This window comes from Dromaius novaehollandiae, chromosome 27, assembly GCF_036370855.1.
Source record: "Dromaius novaehollandiae isolate bDroNov1 chromosome 27, bDroNov1.hap1, whole genome shotgun sequence".
Taxonomy (NCBI): Eukaryota; Metazoa; Chordata; class Aves; order Casuariiformes; family Dromaiidae; genus Dromaius; species Dromaius novaehollandiae.
In genome coordinates this window covers 4,912,878-4,940,287 of record NC_088124.1, presented here as the reverse complement: position 1 = coordinate 4,940,287, position 27,410 = coordinate 4,912,878, and the positions used below count along the sequence as shown (strand labels likewise).

The 27,410-nt window shown below is 54.1% G+C and overlaps 1 protein-coding gene across 3 annotated transcripts in view; it reads right to left on the bottom strand.

Moving 5' to 3' along the window:
* Nucleotides 1-27,410, bottom strand: part of NFASC (neurofascin) — a 92,605-nt gene that overhangs the window by 43,733 nt on the left and 21,462 nt on the right. For 2 of the 3 annotated variants that reach the window (XM_064497929.1, XM_064497930.1), the window contains exons 2-14: nucleotides 17,331-17,513; nucleotides 13,828-13,933; nucleotides 13,382-13,578; nucleotides 12,935-13,057; nucleotides 12,522-12,692; nucleotides 4,701-4,812; nucleotides 3,909-4,093; nucleotides 3,251-3,382; nucleotides 2,607-2,750; nucleotides 1,885-1,996; nucleotides 1,621-1,787; nucleotides 833-980; nucleotides 63-187 (exon numbers count right to left, since the gene is read on the bottom strand). In XM_064497929.1, coding sequence (XP_064353999.1) covers nucleotides 63-187; nucleotides 833-980; nucleotides 1,621-1,787; nucleotides 1,885-1,996; nucleotides 2,607-2,750; nucleotides 3,251-3,382; nucleotides 3,909-4,093; nucleotides 4,701-4,812; nucleotides 12,522-12,692; nucleotides 12,935-13,057; nucleotides 13,382-13,578; nucleotides 13,828-13,933; nucleotides 17,331-17,424 — 1,816 coding nt within the window. In that variant the 5' untranslated portion in view covers nucleotides 17,425-17,513. Of the gene's footprint in view, nucleotides 1-62; nucleotides 188-832; nucleotides 981-1,620; nucleotides 1,788-1,884; nucleotides 1,997-2,606; nucleotides 2,751-3,250; nucleotides 3,383-3,908; nucleotides 4,094-4,700; nucleotides 4,813-12,521; nucleotides 12,693-12,934; nucleotides 13,058-13,381; nucleotides 13,579-13,827; nucleotides 13,934-14,762; nucleotides 14,781-17,330; nucleotides 17,514-27,410 lie in introns of all 3 variants that reach the window. The other variant, XM_064497928.1, reaches the window with a different exon arrangement.

The following is a 27,410-nucleotide window of genomic DNA, read 5'->3' as shown; positions in this document are numbered from 1 at the left end:
CAGTCTGCTGCATTAAAACCAAAGCACTTAGTTCTGTGTCAGTAAACTGGAAGAACAGTTACCTAGTACAGTTAGGTAAGCTTTAGCAGAATCCTTGTCCAATTCAGTGCTAGCTATACAGGTGTAGTCGCCTTGGTCCTTTTCAGCCACACCGTATATTGTCAGACCATCATCTTCTTTCTTCATCCTTAAAGGGAAAAAAACCATTAATTGCATAGCTCTGCATAACAGCATTAGCCAGCAGGATTTGAGTCTAACTGTTCTCTGATAAAATACACCAAAAAAAAAAGCTCAAACAGAATGAGAATACATCTCTGGGCTGAAGATTTTATCAGCCAAAGATGCATTGAGTTATTCCTGGAAATCTCATTTCCTACAGAACCAGAGAATCTGCTGTGGTATCTATCTGGAAATAATCACACTTTTAGGAAAACAGTCTGACTTTGGACTTGCTTGTGTCCCATGATCAAATCTCATTTCATGAGAAGAGAGTCAGACTATAGAAAGGAAATTACAACTGTACCCCTCACAGCAGATAAACTTTAATTTTGAAGTAGTTTGTTATTAACCCATCTATTTTATCAAGATGTTCTAAAATATTTGCAAATAAAGCCTGAGCTCAAAGTCTCGATTTACTGCTAAGAAACTGCGAGTCAGTCTCTGTACAAAGGAGCTAACATTAAAAGTAGCAAGAACAACAAATGTTGCCTAGATGGGAACTCTATACTTGTCTAAATTATCCCTGGTGACTCCTGAGAAGTTCAGCAGAGGGGAAGTAAGAAGTTCTAGGAGTTTGGGAAAGACAAGATGTATGAAACCGTTACGCACATACCTGTTTCCAATATAAAGCGGTGCATCATCTTTCAGCCAGGTGACTGTGAGTTTCAACGTAGGGTCATGCTTTATACGACAGTGCAGGCGAGGCATGGAGCCCCTCTTCACCACTTGATCTTCTGGTCCTCTCACAATCCTAGTTGGATCTGCGTAGTCAAAAAGGAAGCATTAGATACCAGACTGTAGGGTCTAAGCTGGGGAACTCAACCAGGATTGAGCAGAGCAGGATGACTTGGAACAGACAAACATGTGCATTAAATGATAGAAGCTTGTCCAGCTCCCTGTAGTCAATTGTCTCTGATACAGAAGTTTGCAGATAAGTTAGTCTATTTAACAAACCTTTAGTTCATGCTGACCATATAAAAATACCCAGGTTATCTGAGTCAGCAAAAGAAGTTTGTTGGAAAGGGAAGGCCCAGTAGAAACTTGCTTCAGAACATGTTTTATTGCCATCAGTTAATCCTGATGTACACCTTGTATTTCTTTTTGCAATGCTTATGGCATCTCACAGCTCAATACTCATATTAATAAACACCCTCAATACCCACAATAAGCCCTTCTATAGCTTCAGTATCCAGCCTTGTTTTCAACATTAAAATCCATGAAAGCACAAAGGGAAACGCTGACATTTTCTATATTCCAAGCTCCAAAGTGTGTAGTGCCCGTCCTTTTGACAGAGTGGTAGCGTGCACAATTAACCCTCCCTTAACGTAAGTGATTTTTTTTCATGCTGTAACTTTCAAAACAGGCAAGAGTCTCTTGATCTAGAGAGCTAAGTGATCCTACCTTTGACCTCCAAGCGAACCTGGGCCTCTGCTTTACCCAGGATGTTGGTAGCGACACAAGTGTAGATGCCCTGGTCCTCTTTCCGAGCCATGTTCATTTCCAGGCTCCCGTTTTCGTGTGCCTTGTAGTTTCCTCCATCCAGAGTGTTTCCCTGGCCATTCTTAAACCTCACAACAATACAAAGTACTATTTGTAAGGGAAGAAACCGCAGGCAACGGCACCGTCCTGCCCCCCTGCAGTGGGCAGAAGTGCTGCTGTTCTTACCATCTGAGCGTGGGGATCGGGGAGCCAAAGAAGGGGCAGTCGAGCCGGGTCCTGTTGTACTGAATGACTTTGATCAGCTGATTGCGAGGGGCTAGTATCCGTGGCGGCACATCTGCAATCAAAAATCACAGTCGCTGAAAAATAAAATAAACCAGTACCTAGAATAATATTCCACTTTCAGTCTTTTCATCCACCCTCCCTTTTTCTTTCCGATCAGTGTTCTTTGCTCACCCTGTTCAAGACTTTGTACAGCTTCTCCATTCTTTTTCATCCCTTTCCCTTTCTAGCCTCAGTACATGAAACAACTTACGTCTTAGCACCAACAGTATGTGCTCTCCCTTGCTGGGCTTTGTACGTGTGACCTTTTAAGTCTGCGGTAGCAGAGGGTCTATTGCAGGCTTTGCAGGGATATGACAATGGATTTTGATCCAAAGCCCAATGCATAGGTCACATAGCTGTGTACATTGGTCTCAGAATAGCTAACAACAAACAGAAAAGCAAATAGGGAAAGCTTGCAAGGAAAACTTGAGTATACTTGAGATGTTCGTCTTACATAGGAGTAAAGGTAGGAGCCACTGTTCTGCAGCCAAAAGCATCTCATGAACTGAGTGCTTACTGGCTTCTTACGGTCACTTCTGGGCCGGCCGGCCTTTGAGAGGGCTCCTTCTCTATCCACGTGCAGAGTCCACAGCTCAGGGTCACCGGTCGCAGCAGGTACTTACCCAGGACGCTGACGAAGGCGTTGGCGAGAAGGTAGCCGTGCTCGTTGGAAGCGTTGCATTGGTACACGGCACTGCTGCCTATCTGGGTATCTCGAAATACGATGGTGTCTCCAGCCACTTCACGGCTCGGGTTGGGGGGAGAAGCTTGAAAACACAAGAGACAAAGACGACACTTTAGTAGGAAATTAAAATTTACCAGGCTCTAAATTCTATTACACATCTTTCTATCTCAGCCTAGCTAAAACAGATGAGCACACATGACCTGTCCTGAGTACAAAGGACTGGTTCAGCTGGCCTCATCTCAAACAAGCAGGTGGTTTATGCGCTGCAATGCCTGGACACAGCGCACACAGGTCAGCGGGGTGCCTGGCACCCCACAACAGCTCTGGCTCTCACATTCAGACGCTAAATCCTTGGCTACTTTGTCACAAAGAAGGTGCAGACCTTTCCCACAAATATGTACTTTTTTTTTTTTAACATTTGTTTGCAAGGTGTTGGAGCAAGAATTTGTGGCGTTCCGCCAGTGATAGTGTTCCCTTTGCTTTCAACTTGTTCCTCCTTCCTGGCTGCACGGTGGGTAGCTGGGAGAGGCAACGTGTAGGTGTCCGGGGCAGCGCAGCCCAGGGAAGGCCGTCCCCGCTTACCTTCCACGGGCTCGCCGTTCACCAGCCACTGTATTGTAGGCTTCGGGTTTCCATTGGCGCGACAAACCAGTCTGCCATCCTCCCCAGGGGCCAAAATTAGGTTTTGTGGTTCATCCAACCAATACGGAGCAGCTTTAAAATACATAAGTGTACCAGTTAGAAATGTAGCATCACCAGCTCCTCCATAATCTCCTCTCCCCTGATAGGTCTGTAGGCCAATCCTGCAAAGCATCCCCTGCCAAACGCTTACAGAGGTGGGAGGGAGTTTGCTTGTGTAAAAGTGCTTTCACTGCCTGCCCTCGTACGCCCGCAAACTAGCGCGGCTGTGCTGAATGACAGAAGTAGAGACTGTCTGCTGGCGAGTCCTCTTCCTCCCCACTCTTTGGCCTTGATCCTCCCGCTTTGCACGCAAATGCAACTGCTCATACCAGCGGAGCACTACTGAATTACACCAGCTGAGGCCAATGGCTCCGACCGCTTTCAGGTCTGTTTGGACAAGAAGCAAATATTGCTGGATATAAAAGCACCCAGCTCATGCAGAAAGCCCATGCCCTTCCCTTTGAGACAGCCTGAAACAACTCGGAGCCGTCCTTCCCATGCATGCTGCCTCACCTTCGGTTAAAAAAGTAAAAAAGACGGCAAGGTAAAGATGAGGTACCCTTCACTCTCACTGAGATTGTGTGGCGGATGCTGCCCATCTTGTTCGAAGCCAAGCAGAAATACTCCCCCGAGTCCTCCTCCGAGACGTTGGAGATGCGAAGGGCCTTGTTAAAGTTTTCCAGCTTGGTTTTGCCTGCTGGGAGCTCTCCTCCTTTCTTGTACCACATGATGTCTGGCGCTGGTCTAAGGAGAGGGGAGGAAATAAATGCCCTTGCAAGACGAGAGAGACATTCACAAGAGAACAGCATCTATTCAGGCACCGAGAACCATTCAAACCCAGGGAGAAGGACTGACTGAATAGCCGGGACACCCTCCCGCGCTCCTACCACAGCCCCTAATCCAGGACCCTGAACATCGCCAGCCTCTCGCAGCGCACGCCCAGCAGCCAGCCGCTGCCCCCTGCCCAGGGCACCTCTGCAGGCCCACAGACCTCAAGGGCCATCGCCCACCGTTCATGCAGCACTGCAAGGAGCACCTAGGAGATGTGCAAACACCTCTAAGGATAAATCATTGTGGAGCTATCCATAGATTTTGCCAGCAGGGAAAAGATAACTTGCTTCTCTGAACCCTGCTGCAAAACTCAGCTTTCCTGCTTGCTTGCAAGCTCTTAGGCTCTCATCCTCCAAGTAGGTTATGAGAGTATAATTAACATCGGTTAAAGGAAAAGGAAGAGGATGCTCCCATTGCTAAGCAGAGGTTATCTCAGCGATTCAGCATCTTGGTGTGCAAAAGCCCAGGTGCCAGGCCATCCCTTTGGGGCGCTGGCGACCGCCCGCGCCGCGGTACCTACACGCCTGAAGCGATGCACTCCAGCAGCAGGTCCACCCCCCGGAGCACCATCTGGCTGCTTGACGTCCCGTACGGATACATGAAGCTGGGCGTTGTTTCCGTAATCCCTCGGGCTGCAATCAGCAGGAAAGAAAAACAAAAAAATACAGTGCTTTTAAACCCTCCACAGCAACAGGGAGGCCCAGCCAGGGCCAGGAATGCGCACGGCTTTCGGGAGCAAGCTGTCGGGTTCCCGCACGAGCTCGCAGCTGGAGGCAGGAAAGTGAATCCACTCGGAAAAGTCCCTGGGGAGCAGAGAGGGGCACAATGAAGATTTTTAAAGTAAGAAACTGGGAACAGAGAGGATTTTTGGCAGGCAGGAAATACAAAAGGTGAAAGAGAAGAGAGGGCTGGCAAAGGGAGCCGGGCTGCGGGGACGGCGCGTGGGGCTGGACCTCCTTTACCTACCTGGGCCTCTAGCAAAGCGCGCGGTACGGTCCGGGTGGAAAAGAAATCGGCTGAAATCAAATGAGACTTGGAAATACTGATGGACAAAACACTTAACGAAGGACAGAAATTACAGACAAATGGTCACAGGGAGGGTTTAATACGACAAGCGAGCCGCCTTGCCGCAGAGGGGACCGGGGGCGACGGTGGGTCCCGCGGCACCGTCTGCGGCTCTGCCAGCGCCGGGCCGTTTCCCCGCGTGCCGCGAGCTGCCGGGCTGGTGGGGCCAAAACGGGCCTGGAGAAGGGAGCGGGCAGCGGCCACGGCGACAAACACCACGACTGAGCGGGAGAGTTTGACAGGAGGCAACCGGGGAAGACACGAGACAACTGTCTACAAATACACACAGCGAGGGTCTCCTTGCAAAAAAGGCTGGAGTTATTAGACTAGATCAGTGAGGACAGAACAAGGTGAGATGGGCTTGAAAGCAGCAGTAGCAGACGGAGGTTACGAGATTAGGGAATGGAACAAAACGGCCCCGGTTGACAGAGGGTCGCTACAAACAGCGATTCACGGGGAGGGATGCGTCCGCTCAAGGAGCAGCCTGAGCCCTCCTCCAAGCCCTCCTCCGAGCCCTGGCCCCGAGCGATGCGCGAGCTCAGGGGCCGGGATGCAGGCAGGCACGGCAGCCCAGCGTGGCGTTTCGCTTGGTGCCCGCGGGCACTGCTCCTGGGGACGCCCGCCGCTCGTGCGGGGAAGCGTCTACACGAGGTTTGGTACAGGAGAAGGGCTGAAAAGAAACGGGGGAGAGAGAACAGAGACTATTTGTGGAGTCCGTGGCCGTCTGCTTCAGGGAAAGCTTGTGAGCAGGCCCCTCAAAAGAAGAAAAACCAACAGGAGTTAAACCGTGCCTTGGAGGGGCTCCGGAGCTGCCGGAGCCTGGCCACGCACCCCCCGCGCGGCCGTCAGCAGGTGCCGGTCAGAGCGTTAGGCAGTTACTTGATTAATGGATTACCATGGCAGACAAAGCTTGGCCTTATCTCCAAGGGGCGGTAGGCTGGACCACGCACCGCCACACCTGGGCTGGTTCGCCTGCTTCTGGCGAAGCCGATGCAAATGCACCGAAATTGGATGACAGAAGCAGCAGCTGGAATTGAAGCCAGTATTTGTGACCAGCTGCCGCACCTCTGGCCAGACTCATGCAGTCGCTCTTCTCATGCGATTAAGAGTTTAGGATATTACAAGTAAACACTGGCTTTTATTAGCCAGCAATTTGCGACCTGTTTGAATGGGCTGCAGGTTTCACTCCTGGGCTGAACCTGTCTGCTCAGGAGCCCGGGGCAGGACTAGGAGAGAGAAGCAGCAGTGCAAGCCAAATTTTACCAGCCATATATTAATGATGAAAATTAAAAATAAGGAAGATAAATTAGTATTCTATGCACTTGTTGAATAGACCTAACAACAACACTGCCTAGCTGATAAGCTTCTGCCTTAGTGTAGCCCTACTACGAAGTATTTGGCTATTTATAATCGGGAGCAGCCAGAACGCATCTCAGACAGATGCAACATCCCAGCTCCCAATTGGCGGCACCCACAGCTGCAAGATGTCAGTCAGCTAGCAACGTCTCACTTATCTGTTTGGATGGAACAGCACTGGAAAAATAAATCCCACGGATATTTACTTCTGCTGAAAAATAGACTCTGCTTCCCATATATTGCTGCTGTTGCCTCCACCTCTGCAAACCTGGCCTTCCCCACTGCCCTTCCGCGTAGGGGAGACAACCTGGGACGCTGCAGTCGGTCCCCCAGGCCACGCAAGGCGGCCAGACCATGCCGGGCAGAAACATGTGGTTATCGAAAAAGAGCCAAAAGAATTTTTTCACCAGTTCATTAATAATTAAGAAGTTCCTGATTTGTAGCTCAGTTTTGCACAGTTCATTGAGGGGGTCTTGGATGGTTCATCTAAAACACCTGAACACATAAAACCTTCCCAGGGACATTAAGCTTCCAAGTAGTGCAAATAGAAAGCAGCTTTTTCTGTGTATCTGTGAACAGAAACAAGCAGAAATCTTTGAGACTAGGTAAGATCTGATCTTCCTAACTGGGAGACTGACCAGTAGCTTCACTTTTCCCCATACGAACATGCACAGCGGGAGATGGAGAAACGCACAGATGCCACCGAGCGACTCTCCCTCCCGAGCCTGCGAGCGCTGCAAGCACAAACCGTGCACGGGCAGCGCAAAGGCCCCCGCTTTGCAGTGCAGACAGCGTGTGCGCGGCTCTCCGTATGTAAGGAGCGCTCTCCGCAGGGTTTTCTCTCCAAGCTGTTGCAGACCGCGCGTGTTCAGCGTGCCTACGAGCGGAGGTGTCGCCTCCTGCTCGCCTCCCGTTGAGCCTTGCTTCAGTTTACGTAATCCCCATTGAAGCTAGCTTCGCTCACGATCCCCTTTCAAAGCCGCTCGTACAAACGTTTTCAGACTAAGCCCAGCCCATCCTGTCACACCCCTGCTTCCTCGGGAGGTCCGTCACCCTGCGGCTCCTTCTCCGGGTTTCCGGCGGGATACGTGCATGCCAGCCGGACCCCAAAATGCACCCGCGCCCCAATGCCGGGGAAGCGGCCAGCTGCCTCCGACCCGGCAGACGCGGAGCCAGGGCCCACGGTCACCGTTTCTCAGGTCATCCGGCCCCGTGCTGCCAGTGCGTTTTATTCCGTCTTTCTTGAGGTTTGCTAACGCGACGTTAGGGCAGACCCTGAGCTCCTCGGGGCCTCGCTGCTCGCGTGCCAGCTCCACCGCCGCGGGCCGTTTGCCCGGCACAGCGGGGAGGCGGCGTTCCCGGGGGCCTGTCAGCTGCGGAGATGCAAACGCCACGGGCTCGGCTCCTCCGCCCCGCGTCATTGGGGCGGCCAGCGCTTCGCGCTGAACAAAGCCGTGCTTCTGTCACCGAGCGGCGGTGGCTTCACGTGACCCCGGTCCCCGCGGGCTCCAGCTGCCTCCTGACCGCTGGCGAGGTGCCAGCGTCCCTGTTTCCGAGGCAGGGAGCAGGGACACGGGCTGCCCACCATGAAAGAGCACTGCGGACCGAATCCCAACGCCCTCACCTGTCTCACCCTCCTTTTCTGGCACTCCCAACTCTTTCCTTAGCCGACAAAAGCGCTCTTTGTCCCCAAAAGTCTCTGCGGAAGAAGAAAATGTGCCCTGCGGTGCGCGGGGGCACAGACCAACCTCCTCTGGGTGGAAAGCCGGAGGGAACGCGCCGTGCCGCGGGCTGATCCGAGGAGCTCGGAGCAGGATCCCATCCCGGGCCGTCCCGGCAGCGCCTGCCTCACGCGGCACGGGCAACGCTGCTGGCTGCGGGGGGGACGTGCTAACGCTCTCCTCGCCGGGGGCATTTTGGTGGTCTCTGGTGAGGCCTCCACGCGCTTGGCTACAGCTCTGCCTCCAGCATCCCATGCAAACACCCCTGCTCCGCTTCCCCGTGCAGCGGAGCCCTTGAGAAAACCAAATACTTCTTTTTTCCTCCTAGTCACTGCCTGTGTTTAGCTGAAAATACAATAGATGCTCTTTCTGAGCACAGAGAAAAGAGAGATCTTGGGTGTTATCTTTAAATCATGACCCTTTCTGAAGGCAAACCAACTCTTCTCGGGGCACGGGCTGGCCTCCCTTCAGCCCCACCGACTTCTTCACTCGGTTCAGACTCTACTAACCCAACGCCCCTAGAGCTGAGCTCTGCATGTCCAGTTAATTAGCTTAAATCTCGACCATTTTAAGATTTTGTTCCTGCTGGGCTGATTTTGTCACACAGCTCCTGTGAAGTTCAGACCATAAATCACAAACCAGGAGGAGGAGCACAAACGTGCCGCGGCTGGAGGAGGTGCTGCTGACGTCAGCTCCTCGCCTGGCGCCCTGCCGGAGTTAGCGCGGTAAGTCGGGTTAGGTAAAACGGGGTTAGGACGTGAAGGTCTCCAGAAGTCAGTGTTGACTCACCACTGTACATGTCAGTGTGATTTCGAAAAGACGTTTCATTATGGGGTTTCTCTGCAATAAACAAAAGACCATGAGCGTACCGAACGCGCCAAAGCATGCACGGAGCACCGAGAGGTGCAGCGGGGGACGGGGGGAACAAAACGAAACGAAAACCAAAGTAACTGCCCCAAAGGTAAGAACAGTGCAGACAGGCAGCACGAGCAATACAAAAGCACTCGGAACACAACTGCCCAAAAAGACACACAGCAACGTAAGGCAGCAGCAAAGGGGAGGAAAAACAAGACTGCTTTCCAACTATAAGATGGATAAACAAATAAATATATGAAAAATATCAGTTAATTGTATCACAAACCTTTCCTTGAATTGAAGGGTTTTTCTTTAGGCATAAAGACATCTGTATCCTTGAAAAAAATTCAGTTCATTTTTGAAAAGAAAATTTTTTTCTCTTAGTTTCTTAACTATGAGGCAAACGTATTTCTGCTGCTTTTTGCCAACATAAAACACACGTTGGACACAGCCAAGCAACAGCGTAATCATGCAGAAAGGCACGATGAAGGCGAACAAATAAAAATAATAATAATAATTAGGCTTTAAAAGCATAATCAACTGTAAAATCCCTTTTAAACACAAGGTAATTAAGTAGATTATGTTGCATGCAAAATACCAGCTCTTCAATAACATACTGCTCTCATTTATTGACAGCCATTGCCAGCCAACACCTATACTTGAAAGAGAAAGCTAATTGCTCCGAGCGCGCTGCAAGAGCCGGGGAGATTCGCCGTCTAGGCCCGCAGCTGCTGCAGAAGAGCCAAGCGAGCGCGGATTTACTGCACGCTGAGATCCGCCTGCCTATTTTCACAGCGCCTGTTACACTAAATATTGTTTCGAAGCGTGAGAACTCCCTGGTTTCTACTGGGATGTGGCACAGCCACGTCAGCATCATCGACCAAGCTGGAGATTGCAGAGCAATTAAAAAACAGGCTGTTGGTTACGATACAGGTGTCGACCTGAACCGTCAGTCATCAGCTCATGCAGGGTCTTTATGCAGCAGGGTTACGGGAGCCCACCCGAGGTCCAAGAGCTACGGGAACTAGGGTAAACTAGAGAAACCCTCCGCAAGAAGAGGCACAGGCCTCTCTCGCCCCCAGACTTCTCCATTTTTCTGTTCTTGCATGCAAGATCAGGACAGTCAAATGCAATGATTTTTCAGCAGCAGGGTGAATTTTTTTAAAATGGCCATTGCTTAAGGCAGAGATCACTGAGCAGCTTGAGACAAATACAAACGCATCCCCTTTGAACACTGTACGGATAAAGGATATTTTATAGTAACAGACAATAAATCAGAGCCTCAGCGCTTTAGCTTGTAAAGGCCTCTGGGGAGCTTGTGGGATGGCATTTGCATCTTACAGCACAGCAGACATTTCCAAGGAAAACTTAAGAGAGGGTCCAGGATAATTGGGAGCCAAAGGACAGCAGCCTTAATGAGACTTGTAAAGAGCCCCGGAGCGCAGATGCTGTGGAGGCATCTGAGCGTAGCTGCAGGAAGAGGGGAGCATTTATAGCTGTATTGCAGCTGGCTGCACAAAAAATCTTCCAGGATTTCTTCCACACATTTTTTTCTAGAGCTTGATCAATATGTCAGGCTAAAGCCTTCGGAGGCACAAGTGAACACAGATCTTTGTTTGCCAGAGTTTCTCCAGCTCACACTAATTTAGGACTCAGCCCCTCAGTTACAGATAAATGTTGTCATTATTTGGCCAGCTCTCTAAATAGGCAAATAAAATTTAGAGTGAATTGCCTACAGATATTCCTCTGCATTAGCAAAGAGTCTATTCATAGTGTTTGCACTGCTGATCCTCCACTCTTGCTTTGCACAGAGGTGAGGGTGTTACAATAGAAGTGTAAAACACGAGAGGCCCAGTCTGCCTCTCGCACCAGTTTTAGATCACTGCTATCGGAATGCTTTAACAGAGTTAATTCTATTTTAAGCTGCTGTGAGAGCAGGTTAAGCCCCTAACCCTGTGATTCAGGAGTGCTTCATGCCTACCGTGCACCACAGCCTGCTCCCCAAAACACATCCCTGTGTCTGTCTGACACGACCCCTTCCTCTCCCAACTGCAGAAAAGGTAAGTGTGACCGTAGTGGGAACGGAAGATGTTCTTCATCTGGTTCTGATCTGATGACACGGCCCGCACGGGCCGCTCTGTGCCAGCCTCAGCTGAGACGGTGCTGGGTGCTGCACGCGCACACATACAACAGCAGAGCGCCTGTTCTGGAGGACCTGCGTCGTCTCCCGTAGCGCTCGGCTCACACCCCTCCGCCAGCGTTCCCACCAACCGCCTGGCATGGCACTTGGCAGCATCAGAAACTTGCCTTCTGTGAAGGAGTCTCCTTCGTGGAGGAGAGACTCGGGGTGCCTGGACCTGCCCGTGGAGCATCTCTTCACATGGCTGGAGAGAACTGTGTGTGTGCTGCTCCTGTGCCCCAGAGGATGCTCCTCACTGGGCTGAAACTAAGAGCGCCGGCCATCCTGAACACTTCCCACGCGTACGCGCTCGGGCTCCAAAGGGTCGAGCCCTCCTGTCGCCGCGTCCCACAGCCAAGGAGCTGAACAGCAGCTCCTGGTCCGTAGGAAACTTTGAACTGGGTGAGGCGGCTCGTTCATCACAGACTTGGCCACGCTCAGGCCCGCTCCTGCGCCCCGGGCACGGGCAAGTCAAACGCCGCTGCAGAGAGAGGAGCTGCGGCTGGGACGGGGCAGAGCCGGGCCCGGCGCTTTCTGCTATGCTGGTGCCAACCGCAGCGGCATCCAAGAGGACTGAGCCCACGTCTCTGGATGCCCTGGGCTGACTGAAACATCCACCTACACGCTCACCCAGTCATTCAGATGGTTTGCAGAAATCTTCTGTACAGCTAAATAAGTAAATAAGGCAACCAAGGACGTAACTCCAATTCTGGGTTCCCCATAAACCTGAGCCTGGAGCAAACCGAGGCTATTTCCCACATTTAAAACTAGGAAAAAAATCACCAGATATTATACATTTCCCTAAAGATGGGGGGAACTGCCCCATCTGTGTTGAGATGCTTGGAGCTTCTCTCAGACACACAGACACAGCAATACACGCACACGGCTGTCTTTGGAGCCCTGCCACCTCTAAAGCTGCAGAGCCAGCAAAGCTCTGAGACCCTGGAAGGAAATCAGCTACCTCTCGCTCCCATGTGAGCAGTCCAAGAACTATCCTTCCTTATCCAAACTAGTTCTTACGCTATCCTAAACAAAATAATAGAAGCTACTCTTCTCCCTGGTCGATCTCAGGGCTGTTGGGGACAGGTACAGGGTGGCCTGAAAGGAGAGCCGTGCCGAGAGCAGCCGGAGGAAGACCCATCTGAGCGATCACCGTGACACTTACTGGTTTTCACCTTGAGGGTGTACGGGTTTTTCTGCTGAATGGTGTGGGTGAAGTGGAAGCGTGCATTACAGCTGTAGTCCGTCTGGGCATCCTGCAGCAAGACGTTGGAGAAGTACAAGTCCCCGTTCTGGCCTTGGGAGACGCGCTTGTCCTGGTGGATTGGCTCCATGGCTGTGTGGGAGAACAGGAATTCAAAGTCAGAGCTGCCAAAAGAAACACCAATGCTTCTGGATGCTCCCGCGGGTGACTGCAAAAAGCAGAAAAGTAACCCTCTGACCTAAGCCATGTACTGGTGACTCGATGCTCTAATCGAGCAGTAATACCTCTAAAGGTAATTATTTTAAATAAACAGTGCAGGCAACAGAGGTGCTCCCCACAGAGAGTGAGGGTCCAGGCTGGGAAGGGGCACTTACAGCTGCTCATCCAGAAGATGACTGGAGAAGGCAGGCCAGGCGGTGGGTTGCACTGCAGGCTAAGCGGAGCACCTTCATCAACCTCTATCACATCCACCTTTTCCTTGGGCCACAAGGGAGACTCTGTGATGAGAAGAGCAAAGATGCAGCATGCGGTCTGATGAAGGGATCGTGTGAGGAGAGTTCACTTTGCAAATCTCTTCCCTCCCTTCTTCCCGCTGGACCTGGCCTGGTTTCAATGGAATGGCCTTGATGCAAACTTTATTTCTATATGTGCAAGGTTCCCTGACACAGGTAACAAATGAAGCAGGCCGAGATGTTTAAGCGCTGAGTAATTCCCATGCCTCTTCTACAAAATCCTGTGTGATGCAAACACTGACTGTATCCCTTAGGCAGCTGCCTACGGGGCTTGTTCCTCTGCCGGGACCGGGCAGGGTGCATACTCACTAGAAACCTGGAGGTGGATTTTGCTGGAGAGCGCCGTCCCGTAATCATTCCGCGCGAAGCACTGGTATTCGCCCTCGTAGTCCTCCGGCCGGCCGCCGCCGTGGAAGTCAATGACCAGCGTCCCTGACCGTCGCCGCATCGATACTTTGGGGTCTTTTGCCACATTGAAGAACTTCCCATTCCGCGTCCATGAAAACCTGCAAGCATCGGGGAGACGCTTCTTTTGCAACCGCACACTATATTGACATGGCGAGATCCTTACAGCCAGATTAGCTGATGGTGTGAAGCGGCACAGCTCCACCGGCTGCAGTGGAAGCGTGGCCAGTTCAGACCTGCACCAAGCTGGGCCCAAGGAGGCCAGAGCTTCTCTAGACCAAGCCCTTCTCTTTCATCGGCTCTAATAAACAGCGCAACTTTGGTATAACAAGAGCTTTAGCTGCACTTACGTGGGAACTGGATTCCCTTTAGCTTCACATTCGATGAAGATGTTATCCCTGGGGTCGACGATGTAGTCCTTCACAGACTGCTTGGTGATTGTGGGCGGCTGAGGCACTGCAAGGCAAACAAAAAGAGGTGAGGAGGGTCACGCAAAGAGGAAGAAACTTCTCTTTTCTGTCTTTAACAAATTTGCCAGGCTCTTGGCCTGGTCCCCAGGCTGGACATGCAATTTGTAGAGCAAAACCCTTTAAGACCTGAGGAAATTACCATGAGCACTGGTGGGCTGTGTACTATTTATCATCTCTTGAACCATCGGCATTGTTCAGTCTCCCTGTCAGGACTGAGAAGCCCGTATTTCTTGCCCGGTATCTCGGTCTCATTAAGAAAGCTCTCAGTTACTTCTTCCTGCTACCAACAAGTCATTCGAACCAGACCGACAGATACCAGTCTGTGTACCTCCAGGAAAGCAGCCACGACAGAAACAGAGAGCCACGACGAGAAGTTTACAGGTACTCTCTGAGCAAGAAAGAGGCCCAAAAGCTGCAGGCTCACCCAGAAAGGGCAGAGTAGTGGCGTTTAGGGCTTGCGAAAATGAGCACACAAGCCTAGCAGCCGAGCTTGGCACACGGGCTTCGGCCAGAGGAGTCTGTCCTCCTCCGAGATGCAGCTTCAGCAATGACAAGCCTCCGCAGTCAGCGTTTGCACTGCAGACTTGCTGCTTTGTGGCTACCAGCTCTTGCTGTAGCACCCTTGCAAACCCTGCGTGGCCGAGCAGGGAAGACGGCTCGTCCTTCCTACCCCAAGCCAGGCTGCCGGGCGTGAAACGCAGCCCCGCACACCCTGTGCCAAGCCACAGCCTCGACCGGCCCCGGTGCCTCATGCCCTGCTTGGGAGGGGCGGAGGCGACCACCACGTACACAGAGAAGACAGGAGCGGGACTTACATTCACTCTGAATATTTGCTGTTATTTCCAAAGTGCAAGCATAATAAAAAAGAAGAAAAAAGGTTAATTGGAGAGCAAATCTACATACACATACGCTCTGTATACAAACATAAACGTTACGTAGTTAATGTAGGGTCTGCAAATACCAACGTGTCAACACACAACCGTTTGGCAATGAATGATTCAGGTATGTTCTGATCCACCAACTTACTGTTCACGTGCGAGATGCCTCGGCCGAGCAGTCCGGGTCGCTGGTCATCGCCTCTGCGCCTTTCGGGGCCGGGAGAGGGGACAGCGTTGCCCGGGGAGGCCTCGCTGCACTTGCACCACTCACCTACAAGCCTGGTGGTGCTCCGGTGGTCCGGGTGGTCGTACGCCAAGGTTAGGAGCATCCTACCTTATGGCCACAATTACCCTGAATCCCACCCAGTTTTGTCCCCCTGAATCAGAGGCTAATGTGCACCCAATAAACCCTGATGTGACTTTTTAGGTGGAGGCCAAAATCGGAGAAGGCACCTGTGAAATCCAGTAAAACGGGCAGGGGAGCAGTCGTGGCCCGTGCAGGGCACCCTGCCACGCTGGGATGGGTGAGGAAGGCTTTTATTCGAGAGACACCTTTAACCCTCCCTTTGCTGCCGTGGTGAAAGCGTCACGGGGGGCCGCGCCAACAGCGACACTGCGTTACGAGGCAGGGCAGCGTTGGGGCATTAAAAATGCACCGTTCAGGGATTTTTATGCCATTGCAGCCTATTCTGGACAGGCAAAGCCAGAGCACGTACCGGGCTGGGGCTGTGGCAGCTTGGCCAGATCTACACCAGCAAAACCGATCTGAGTTTTGTAGCCAGAACACAGTATTTCTGCTGATTTTACCCATGCAGTTTTGCCCAACTGCACTTGCCCCTACTCCGAGGCCGCCGGCATTTCTGAAAGGATTGTAGATCCTAACAGAGCCGGGCTGGAGAGGGAAGCGCCAAGCTCTGTGCATCCAATAAAATTCCCACTGTTGGCAGCAATGTCTATGTTACAGTGCTGATTGCCATGGAATAAATATTTTCATCCAGAATCATCTGGAATGGAGCAAAACGGGGACTCAAGCTTGAGTCTTGCATGGGCAAGAGATTGCCCTGGGTCGCCCTCCTTGAGCTTTCAAGAGATGCGGGTATTCATTCACCTTGGCGAACCAGGGCTTTCCCACCCTTCCTCTTCAGTTATTTCCAAACTTCAGTGAAAAGCTACTGCCCTGAACTTTTCATTCCCAAACTTTTCATTCACCTTTTGCTGTCCATCACTTGAGCATGGATGCAGCAACCCGCAGGGTAGAAATCGCTCCTACCAAGAGCAGTCCTGGTACTTTAGCCCGAATTTAGACCCTTGCAAAGAGCTGCTCTGTCCTACTGATGCGCTGTTCAGTGGAGGATTTCAGTGCATTGTGCTGCCAGAATACGTTCCCTGCCGCGACAGACTTATTATTATTAACAGCGCCTACAGGAGGAAGCTGGGACACAAAGAAATTATGAAACTGGTTTCCAGAACAGCGATTGGAAGAGCATTCAAACAAGTCATGCGCTTCCCCTGTGCCGGCCTGGAGATGCCCACTCAGCAGAACCGCTGTCCCGTGTTCCCCCTCCTCCTCGCTCCATAGCCCCCAGCCCTTGTGCTTCTCAATCAAACTCAGGTCTCATCTCATCATTAACCGGAAAGTCCTGACAGAGATAAAAATCGCGCAGCTCTACGTATGACCTTCCTGAGCACCGCTGTCCCGGGGCACCTGGGTGCTGCCCGTGGCAGCATCTGAGCAGATCAGCAGTGAGCTCACGTCCTCCGCGCAGCAGCACACCAAACCCCGCGCGTGCCCCGACCTGCCCATTTTGCACAGCTTCACCGGGTCCGAAGCATCAGTGCAGGGACCGGCAGAGGCCGGAGCTGTAACTCAGCCGCGACCCGTGGGATGGGGACACCTTTGCTGGTGTCGAGCCCACTTGGAGTAAGCTGGCTCTGCCGGCAAAGCCAGCGTTCGTGCTGAACAGCTACCGGGAAAGGTGCACCAGTGCAGGGCACAGAACTGAAATCATTACCAGCAAAGACACATCCTGGTCCTTTAACATGCCAACAAAACACAGCAGTGTTGTCTTCAGCACAAATGCGAGGTAGGTGTCCTTAGTAAAACGAGCTTCTATGCCCAAATGGCTTAGCCAGCACAACGGTAGCGGGAGGGACGATGTCTCCCAGCCAGCTGGCCCTCAAGAAGGTAACACAAACCCCAGGAGTCCTGGGAGGCTCCACTAAAACCAACAGGCTAAAGATCTGGCAGGACCTTATTTCCTCCAGAGCAGCTTGGCCCAGGTGCTCTGTCCCATTTTGATACGGGATTTCAGGCCCTTGCTCAGGTTTTGAGGCTGAGGTAAATCACAGGGCAGTTTAAGTGACTTTCTGGACAAACAAACTCCAAAAACAAAAGAAAAGGAGACCTTGGGCTGGACTACGAAAGCCGCCTGGGCTCTGCTCCTCCTGGCTCCATCCCCTCAAGCATTCGCACAGGCGTTTTTAGAGGCGTAAACCAGCACTTACAGTCAAGGGGGACCTCGATGGCGCTGACGAGGTGCTGGAGGCACAGGGCGAAGGCTAGTCCCGCGCGGCTGAGCTGGGATCTTCGCGTTACCATTCTGGCCGCCCGGGCCGCACCGGCCTCGGCTCCTCCGCGCGAGGGCAGCCGACCACGTGCGCCTGCCGGCGGGCTCCTGGGATCCTCACCTGCAACACAAACGCAAAAGCGGGATCGCCGAGCTGCTTGTTCTGCCGGCAGAAAGTCGGCCCTGCCGCATCCTTCGTGCCCCAAGCCCGGAGAGGGCTGGGGGGGAGCGGGGCGTTCTGCTCCGCTGTGGGCGAGCGGCTGCGAAACCAGCGACCAGCCCGCGGGAGAAAGTGAAAGGGGCAAGTTGTTGTTCAAACACCTTAATTGTGTTTTATAAGCACGAAGCACCTAACAACAACAAAACCCAGCCTTTACTCTGCATTAAAACAGAGTTGAACGTCGCCGGAGAGAGGAGCACAGCAAAGGGCTGGGAGCGCCGCCGGGAGCCGGCGCGGATGCTCGGCACAGCCCAGCCGTCGCCCGGCCCCTGCTCTGCCTTGACACAATATTGTGCATTTCCAGATCACCGGGGGTTTTTGCATGGAGCAGAGCGGAGCATCCCTGCCCAAGCGGCAGCCCCCGCGGTGGCATGGCCCCCCCCGCGGCCTCCTCCAGGGGAGTGAGCCGGGCTCTTGCCGGCATCCATCCCGGCCTCCCGGGGACAGCCAGGATTTGGGTTTGCACACACACGCTTTTTATTTGGCTTTTAATAAACCCACAGACTAAATGGATATTAAAGGACAATGGAAAAGGAGGACAAATTACCCGACTCGTGCAACCAAAACCCCCTTGGAAAGGCCACGGTGGTGCAGAGATTGCATCACGGCCGAGTTACAGCTCCGTCTGCAGCGGAGGTATAAACACCGGGCATCGGCCGTGCAGACAGCTCTCCCGGCTAGAACAAAAATAACGGCAGGGCAGCGAACAGTGGAAAATCCCCAGCCGGCTCCTCGCGGTTCCTCCTGCCTCTGTGCACCGGCTTCTGCTGCAGCTGGGTGTGAGCAGGCAGGAGAGCGGAGCAGCGGGGCCGCGCGGCGAGCCAGGAGAGCCCGTCGCCATGAAATATAAATAACCTGCCGCAGCTTCGGATGCTGCTCCCGAGCCCTGCGAGAAGCAAGGGCAAAAGGGGGTGCGGGGGCCAGCACCACAACCAAACCCGGCGAACGCTGCCGGGGTTAATCCACAGACTCATCTCCCCGGAAAGCCCAGAAAAGCTCCATCACCAAGGTCCTGAAGGCTAAACTGGGTGACCTTGAAAAAAAATCCCGTCCGCACGGGATTTCTCTCTCCCCGAGAGAAGGGCTGATCCTGCCCTGCCACCGATAGCCACCGCGAACCGCTGCAAGCCGGCCTGCTTCCGAAGCCAGGAGGACGGGGGAAGGATCACGTGCACCGTGCCTGTCCCCTCCGCGGACTCAGCACGCAGGCAGGGATTTTTAAAGCATTAAGGGAGCAAGCTGAGCAGCTTGCTGAGGCTTCCCCCAGCGCTCCTGCGTTTGCAGGGGCTTCTGCAGAGACTCCCGAATTTCCCAGACGAGATGGGACCGGCCAGAGCATCTTCCCTGCGCTGCTGGGAGGGGGACACGGCCGGGCCCCTGCTCTTCACCCGAGGTCTGAACGCACTCGCCCGCATCCCGGTTACACCAGATTACCGATTGCTTGGGGCTGGGGGGGCCCTGCTCTTTTTTGCTCATTCTAAGGATTTTCCAATCCAGCTGTTGCAATAAAAATACTTGAAGCACAGAATAATTGTGGGACTGGGCCAGTAATTAAAGTCACGTGCAAGACTGGCACAGTCCTCGGTGACCTGGTCACGCTGGACAAAGCTTTCCAAATTGCTTCTTTAGCTTTCTGTCTAGGGAAAGATATCATTTTGATCTGTAGCCTTCATTATTCAGAGCTCTTCATTTTTCTAGTTATGGCTTAAAATGAGTAATGGCTCAGCTGGTTTTGTACCTTTCTGTTAGCAAGAAAAAGTTTGATTCATGAGCTAAATCAATCAACACTGCAACCAGATATTTAGCGAGGCTAAAATTTCTTGTGCTCCTTCTATGCTTGCATACTGATGCTTCACCTCACCACCACAATAATGCTTTAAAACCGTCTTTCCCCACATAATACGGGAAGGAAGGTGCAAGGCAGCAGCTGTTTAAATAATGCATAACTCGAAATGCCACTCTGTGGCTGAAAAGTGAAGAATACGCTGTTTTCTTTGGGCTGGGTACTGCCTGGTGCGAGAGAAATGGCCGTGACGCTAACGAGTAGGCTCCTGGCACGGATGCTTAGGAGGTATTTGTACATACAGGCCTGTGTGGGTGATTTTGCATTAGGCGTTAATACAGAAAGAACTGAGCCTGAACACTATTATATACAGCACGCAGAACACTAGGCATCTGTGCAGGAAACCCATGGGAAAAAATTCATCCTACCAACCAGCATCGTTTTGCAACTGGAAAAGTAACGGCGAGGGGGGGAGAAATTTGCAGTGCTGCATTTGGAGGCGATGGGGACAACAGGGACGGGGCTGCTGCACTCTGCAACACGCGGGCAGAGCTACGGGGGAACTAGCCGGGTGTTTCTGGGGCCGACTGAGCGGCACAGCGAGGACGGCGGGTACCGCCGGAGCTACGGCGCGTCTGGATGGACGGGCTGGGAAGAGCTGCACGGGACGGGACCAGGGAGAATTTGCTGGCTTAAAGGCAAAGCAAGTAATCTGAAGGAGCAGGAACAAATAAAAATAATAGTAGTAAGAAAAACGCAACAGAACACACAAAATGCATCCCCGCATCTCGGAAACCCGGGGGCAAGCTGCACGGCTCCGGCTCCCGCGGCTGCGGCAGGCGTGGGGGCTGCTTCTCGCCGTGCCGGGGTGCGTGGGCGCTGCTCGGGACACGCAGTGCTGCCAGCCCACGGCTGCACGGCCGAGCCGAGCACGGCTGAACACGGCCCACGCCGTCGGGCCCTCCTTGCCCCTTGCCAGGACGGAAAGCACGGGGAAACCTCAGCGGCACCAAGGGCCCGAGCTGCGTTAGGGGGTCGAGGCACAAACACGCTAATCTGGGGCTGCTGATAGTCACGAAGCTGCCTGATGTCTTAACGTGCTTCTGCGAGACTGACTCCATCCGTGAGACGTCTGAAACGTCCCAGTGACTCGGCCAGGCTGGAGCCTCGCTGAGGAGGGGCTCCGGCTCCTGTGCGAAGGAGCAGAGGAGACCTCTTCTCCCCAGGCTCAACGTGCCTCCGGCTGTGCCCCAGGGTCCCGTCACACAACACAGAAACGATCCGATTCCTGCCAAAACAGCCGAGCGAGCCCTTCAACCTCATATCTGCCGCAGCCTCCTGGGATCGGCCGTAGCCACGGAATTGCACGGGTTGAGCCTGGGGTCGACCAGGAAGCCCCTGAACCAGCTGGCCAGAAACCAACCCAAAATCTGGCCCCATGGTATCCAGTAAAGAGAGGCCACTTTGGAGAAGGACTTCTGCTAGCTGCACTCCGAGATACCTCTACGCTCTCCGAACCTGCAGCTCTACGGATCAGATCCTAGAGACGAAGCACCCAACAGGGCTCTGTCTCCCCTGTGCTGGCCCCAGGACAGCCGGTGCCCAATGTCCCACGCAGCACTGGGGAGACGTGGGCAGAAGTCAGCTACCCGCGCGGGATTTCCAGCAGCACAGACCGAAGTCTCACCAAACAGCTGCACGACCAGGATGCCACCAAACAGGAATTCGCCTTCTCCAGCACAGCTCTGCTCCAGTGCTGACCTGAACCCAAGCACCGGCGAGGCCACGTCCCTGCTCTGCTTTCCTCAGCTACCAGCAAGACGGCACTAAGGCATGCTCAGACGCCTTTTTCCCCAAATACTTGTCTAGAGCTCAAGTGTGTTTTGCAGACTTGGTGCTTTCCATTTCCCCAGTGACCTACCACAGCCTTAATTCTCTGAAGTCTTAGTCTAGGTTGAGAAATATATCCCAGATCTTGCTCCAGACCTCTTTCCAGATGAACTATTTCCGTAAATACATTTTTCTTTTGATAAAAGCATTAGAAACCCTGGGACAGGACCTTTACTACTAGAGACTGTTCCTCTTTGCAAAACTCAGCCAAATGCCCACATAGCATTAGGTGTATTTGCAGCGTTTCGGGAGGAACTGTACTTTCCATTGCAAAATGAGCCCCAGGTTCTCTGCTTGGGCAGCAGTCACGACAGACCAGATGGAAGGAGTAAGAGGTTTTTAGAGGGAAACACCTGGCTGCACAGGGCCCACCTTGCAGCACGAAACACAGACAGAGGTTTGCACCGTGCTGTCACGGGGCTCCCGCTCCGTTTCAAAGGCAGAGGGTGATTTTGCTGCATTGCCAAATGTTTTCCTAACAAATGCTGATTTTCAAACCATAGCACTGCGGTTAAGCAAGCGCCTCAAGGATGCTGCCAAGAGGAAGACATCGGTGTCTCCGCTTGGTCCTGTCCCTCCTGCTCTAACCGCGCCCAGACGGCTCCGGCTAGCTCTTCCCCCCACAGCAGGGTCGGATGGACTGATGCCGTCAAACTGAGGTGCCAGCTGCAGCTGTGACTCGCCCTCCTCAGCGAGCAGGACCACAGCGAAGAAAGGGGTCTGCGAATGGCTTGGGCCTCACCAGCCCCAAAATAAAACCTCTGCAGTTTCTTCCAGTTTAGGAAAATACATACCATTGTGGAAAAACACAAATGCAAATCAGGAGGGGATTTCACGGAGGGGAAAGCGCTGGTTTCGAGCCACAGGGACGAGGGAGCAGCTGCAGGGCACTACCGAAAGCACCCCGGCACACGTGCCACCATCGCCCCAACAGCCAGGCAAGTTCATGAGATGACACTGAAACTACAGCGGGCCTGGACACCACCACCGGTCATTTCCTGGCACACGCTCTTCTGCAGCCGCTTCACGCTCCAGTTTTCCCTTATGCAAAGGTAATGCTCGTATAAATGTAAAAATATAAAGCACATATCTAAGCACCTTGTCTGGTAGCCACTCAAAATCTGCAGTGAAGGAGAAAAAAATACAACTTTTAAAATCCTTTCAGGTCCTTCTCCGTCTCTTGCAGCCCTGCTACCACGTCAGATGTGATATGGAGGATCTTACTAGAAAAAAGATGCAGGTCCAGACACCTGCATTGCCGCTTTGCTTCGGGGCTGTTCAAGGACACCGATCCAGCACAGCAGCCTGCTTGCCAGCACGGCACGACTGCAAGGGTTGATAACCAGGGAAGAAACGTTGCTCCTCTATTTCTCCGTGTGCAGCCCGCCCACTCCATGGCTCCCCGCGCCACGCAAACGTGCTCCCCCTTGGAGAAGGGGGACCTTGGGGCGCGCGTGCAGCCACGCAGGGCTCGAGGATGCCCCTGGATGCACCAGCAGCACTGGGAAGGGCTGAAATCCATTTCCTTAATTAAATTGGACCTTCCTGAACGACAACCGAGACAAACTCCTTCCTAGAGCCCCACTCTGCAAAAGGACCCCAAGCCCAAGCTCTCCATGGCAGACCGGGCTCACACGAGCGGGCACCAAAGTGATTAAGTGGCGGCAGGAGGAATCCCTGGTTGAAGACAAATGAAATTAAATAATTCCACAATGAAGAATTATTTTTAATCAGCTCATTAGATCTAGCAGGACACTTTCACTAGCAATTAGGCGTTTATCCTTATTTACGGTTGCAAGAGGAACAGTAAAGCTCTAGCTGCTAGTGTTCCCAGGAAGACTCCTACAGCACCATTTTATGGGTTTCACTCAATTAAAACTGATTGACGAGCACAGAGCAGTGCTTCCGCAAAGAGAGAACCCTTTCGGTTTCAGATAATGAAAAACATGGATTTAGAAGGAACATATGTATGTGATCCTCCAACAGTGATTAAAGGATTCATTTTCTGCGGTCTACCCCTGCTCCATCCCAGGTCCCCACGGCCTTCCCCCCGCCGTACGCAACGTATGGGATGACTTTCCAGGTTGCTGACTTCCAGCTTGCAGGTCAACGTCCCCCTTTTCTCTGGCAGCGACGGGACCTTTTGCCACCCGTGGTGGAGGCCAGCGAGCGGGTGCCGGCGGGTCACGACGGCCCCGTCGGAGGAGCTGCCCCAGGCGGCAAAGCCCCGGCTGGAGCCGCCCCGCTCAGACGTGACACGGCCTGCTGAGCCCGACCGGGACCGTGCTCGCCACGCAAAACCCTCGCAGTGATGGACGGACGTATCCCGACACGTGCCTGCCCGTTTTCCCTGGTTGCACTCGGACGCACCGCAGCAGACGGCCTGCGTACGCACCCCGCACAGGCGCAGCAAAGGTTGCACAACCGCACCAAGGTCAATGCTAATGTACCGCAACCGCAGCGCAGCACGGGGAAGCGGAAAGGTGCGACCACCCGGCGTTGTCATCCCCAGGGACCCCGGGCCTGGAAGATGCCCTTTCCCGGGGGCGGCGGCACCTCCCTGCTTGCCTCCGCCGGGAGGAGAGAGGCGCTTTGTCCTTCGTCCCGCGGCTGGGGACGGCTTTCACGATTGTTCTGCAAAACGCAGCGACTGTCGGCGGCAGACACCAGGAAACACGTTTGCATTTCGCTATCTCCTCTCTTCCCCTTAAGAAAAAACACAGCATCCATCCTTCCAACAACTAACGCTTTCGGACCTGCATGCCCTCCATCAGAGCTGCGGAGGAGTCACGCTCCTCCTGGGACGGCGGGTCCACGCTAAGGTTTGGTCCTGCATCCATGACACATGAACACTAGAAAGGAGCTCCCAGACTGATCTTTGCTCCTGTCCTCCGAAAAAAACGAAATTTCTCAGAAGGCTCCGCTTCACAAGGCCGACCCCGAGGCCTGGGCTTGCCGTGCCAGAGGACACCGCGAGCCCTTCGCCGTGAGCCCTGCCACGGGTGGGCCTGGTGCTTGCAAACCCGGCAGAGGAACCTGGTGCAAAAAGGACAAGTCTGCAACACATGCTGGCAATTAGCAGCTCACGGAAATGGGGTCCGTCCCCACTCTGCCCCGACGGGGAGGCCAAGGGAAGGACGGGCGCAGCCTGCCGCGGTCCAGCTCCAGGCGAGGAGGCAGGCGCTGCCCCGGGGAGGAGCCCGTGGGGCGACACTCGCTATAACCAGGGCTGCAGCAAAGCACGCAAAATAATCACAGAGAAGGGCAAATACTGCTTAAAAGCAGCAGCCAAATTAAGGGCGACTGGTTAGCAGGGCCCCTTTGGTTATGTGTGCCCGAGAAGAGCTCACCCAAATTTCCGCCCTGGTTTTGACCGAGTCCCTCACCTCCCCTGTCCCCAGCTACCAGCCGGGCTGAAGGTCACCTCCATCCTCCTCTCCGCAAGGGTCTCAGAGGCTGCCGCCCCCATTCTGCCGGGTCACAAAGATGACTTCCGAACCGCCCCATCCATCCTGTCCTCCTCGCTCCCCAAGGAGCTTCCCAGTCCTCCTCGCTCCCGGCTCCCCCGACCGCGATGCGCAGGGACAGAGCTTCGGGCGCACGTCGCCGGCACCTCCAAGACCACCGGCCCTCCACAAAACTTCAGCTTGTCCCAGTACCTATCCACCTCCCTCCTGCAGCACCCCAGAGGCAGGGCCAGCAGCACCTCTCCCAGGAACACTTGGAAAAGCTGGGGGGAACGGGGGAATTGCGCGTGCTGCCCCGGCTGCAGCTCGCAGCTCCCGAGCGCGGGCAGCGGTGCCGCCCCACCAGGCCACCCGCGTCCTTACAGGGCTGCGCAGCGCTGCTGAAAGCACAGATAACTCCAGGGAGAGGATCTTCGCCACGGTCGTATCTCAGCACTACATAAACGTGAATTAATTCATCCTCCTGGCCTTCCAGCGGCGCGAGGAGATGAGACTGCAGTCCACGAGGTTACATGTTACCCAAGGTCGCACAGAAGATGTGGGAGGACGGAGATATGGGCTGAGATCACCCGAGCACCGCGCTGGAGCAGAAAAAACGGCTTAACCTTTGCGGATCTGTCACCCAGAGCAGAACAGAAATGCAAAAGCAGGAAACTTCCCGCGGAGCAGGACGATGCGGGCTTCGGCAGCCTGAGTGGCACCACAGGAACAGCCCGGCCCTCGGCCACTGCTGCCGGCCACCACGGCCACTCGGCACCCGCCGGTCACCCCGCGCCCTGGCACACGCTGCCCGCTCCGCTTGTGCTCACCCGCACAGGGTGTCACATAGGTTAAATCGCCCCGTTTGGCTGCATCGCAGCAGCCCGTGATGTGATGCAATTTGGCACAAATACCCGCGCTGCAGCACCCCAAGAAGGGTTTTCCTTTTGCACGGAGGAGAAAGGTTAATGAGGCAAAACCCGCGCGATTCGCAGGGTGTGGATGCCCCGGGGTTAAAAGGCCCTTGACCGCTCACACGCCAGGCAAGCGCGGGGGCGGCTACGTGAACGGCACCGGCTGCGTTCATTTTAGTCAAGACAGTTCTTGAGTTAATACTTTATTTATGCCTTTGCTTTAAAAAAAGTTTAAAGTTTACTACTGCAAAAATTCCCTTAGCAGATGTTTTCCCACCACTACAGATCTGAAGTTCTGGGATAGCTCCACTATTATTTAGCAATGAAATTTTCTCCCAAAGGGCTTTAGGCTTTTTATTTTCTTAATGACCAGCTTCTATTTTAATTGTCCAGACTCTTCACCCTGCTGTATTTTCATACAGAACTAGAGATCCTTAAAGCACAAGCTTGTGTGCAAGACGGACGGAAGGTGATCGTCTCCAGGGCCTGAGCATCGGTCGGCAGCAGCAGGCAGCTGCGGGGAAGGGGCCCGGCTCTGCACCGGCCACGCGTGCCCCAGCCCTGCGAAGCGAGGGGGGAGGAAAGGCTGGGCGAGGTGGCACCCAGCGGGATCCCCTCCTGGTGGGAGGCGGCCCAGGGACCCCCGGTGAGATGGTCCCGTTTGCTGCCCGCGGAGCAGCGCCAGGAGAAGCGAGAGGCTGTTGCTCTGAAGCCCCAGGGCATCTGCTCCAGCAGCCCCCCAGCGCAGGGTGCTCAAGGCGGACACCGAGGCCTGGGGACGCAGCTCGCCCGGCCACGCGAGCGGGCAGTGCTGGCTTCAGCCATGCCACCACGGGTCCCTCCCCGCCGCCGCCCGTACGCAGGTACCCAGGTTCAACGTACATCCTCCAACCCGCCTCCGAGACCCGTAACCGGAGCCACCAAACAGGTGTCACCAGCAAGACGGGGACGTGCCTGCTGCTTATCGGGTGAGCTGTATTTACAGACACCGGTCCCCTCCCGGGGCCGTCCAGCTGTCACCAGTATCGCCTTACGGCTCGTAGGCGGCACGAACGCGGTCACCGGACACCGCGGCCTCCCCCGGCAGGTGAGGACGGCCGCGCCGAGCCGGGCGCTCGGGGACCGTATCACGATGCTCAGCATCAGCCCGATCCCGAGATACGTTTCCCGAGAAGCCTCAATGCACGTAATTAAACCGCCCTGCTCTTCCCAGAGACGGTCTTCGAGCACATCTGGTTTCCGTGCTCCGCAAACCGCCTGTGACATTTCGTTTCAAACCCCGGGCGCTTCAGCAGCGGCGACAGTGCAAAGTGGCAGCGTCTGACATTTCCTCCCCGCGCTGACGTGCAGCTTCTAGACAACACAACCGAACGCTTCGGAGGAAGGGGAGGGCAGCAAGAAAGACGCGACAGTTGCTCGAAACCTTATATAAAGCCAAGCAACAAGGTTAAGCGGAGGCTGCTCGAGCGATGGATTCTCCCTCTTCCCCTAGCAAACCCCGTGCAGCCGGTTTCCTTGCGCGGGCGGCAGCGCCTTCGCCCTGCCCTCCTCCCTCGGGACCCCACTGCCAGGGCTGCCAAACAGCCCGTTTCACAGCAGAAGCTGCCAGGGACGGGCAACCCCAAGCCGATGGTCTACGCGCCTCCCGTGCCCACGCCTGCGGCCAGTTTGCTTGGCCCCGCTCTCACTGTGTCCTCAGACGCGAAATATTTACAGTTTTTAATGAGAGCAAGTGCTTTAGCCTGGCAGAGCAGAGATGCTGTGA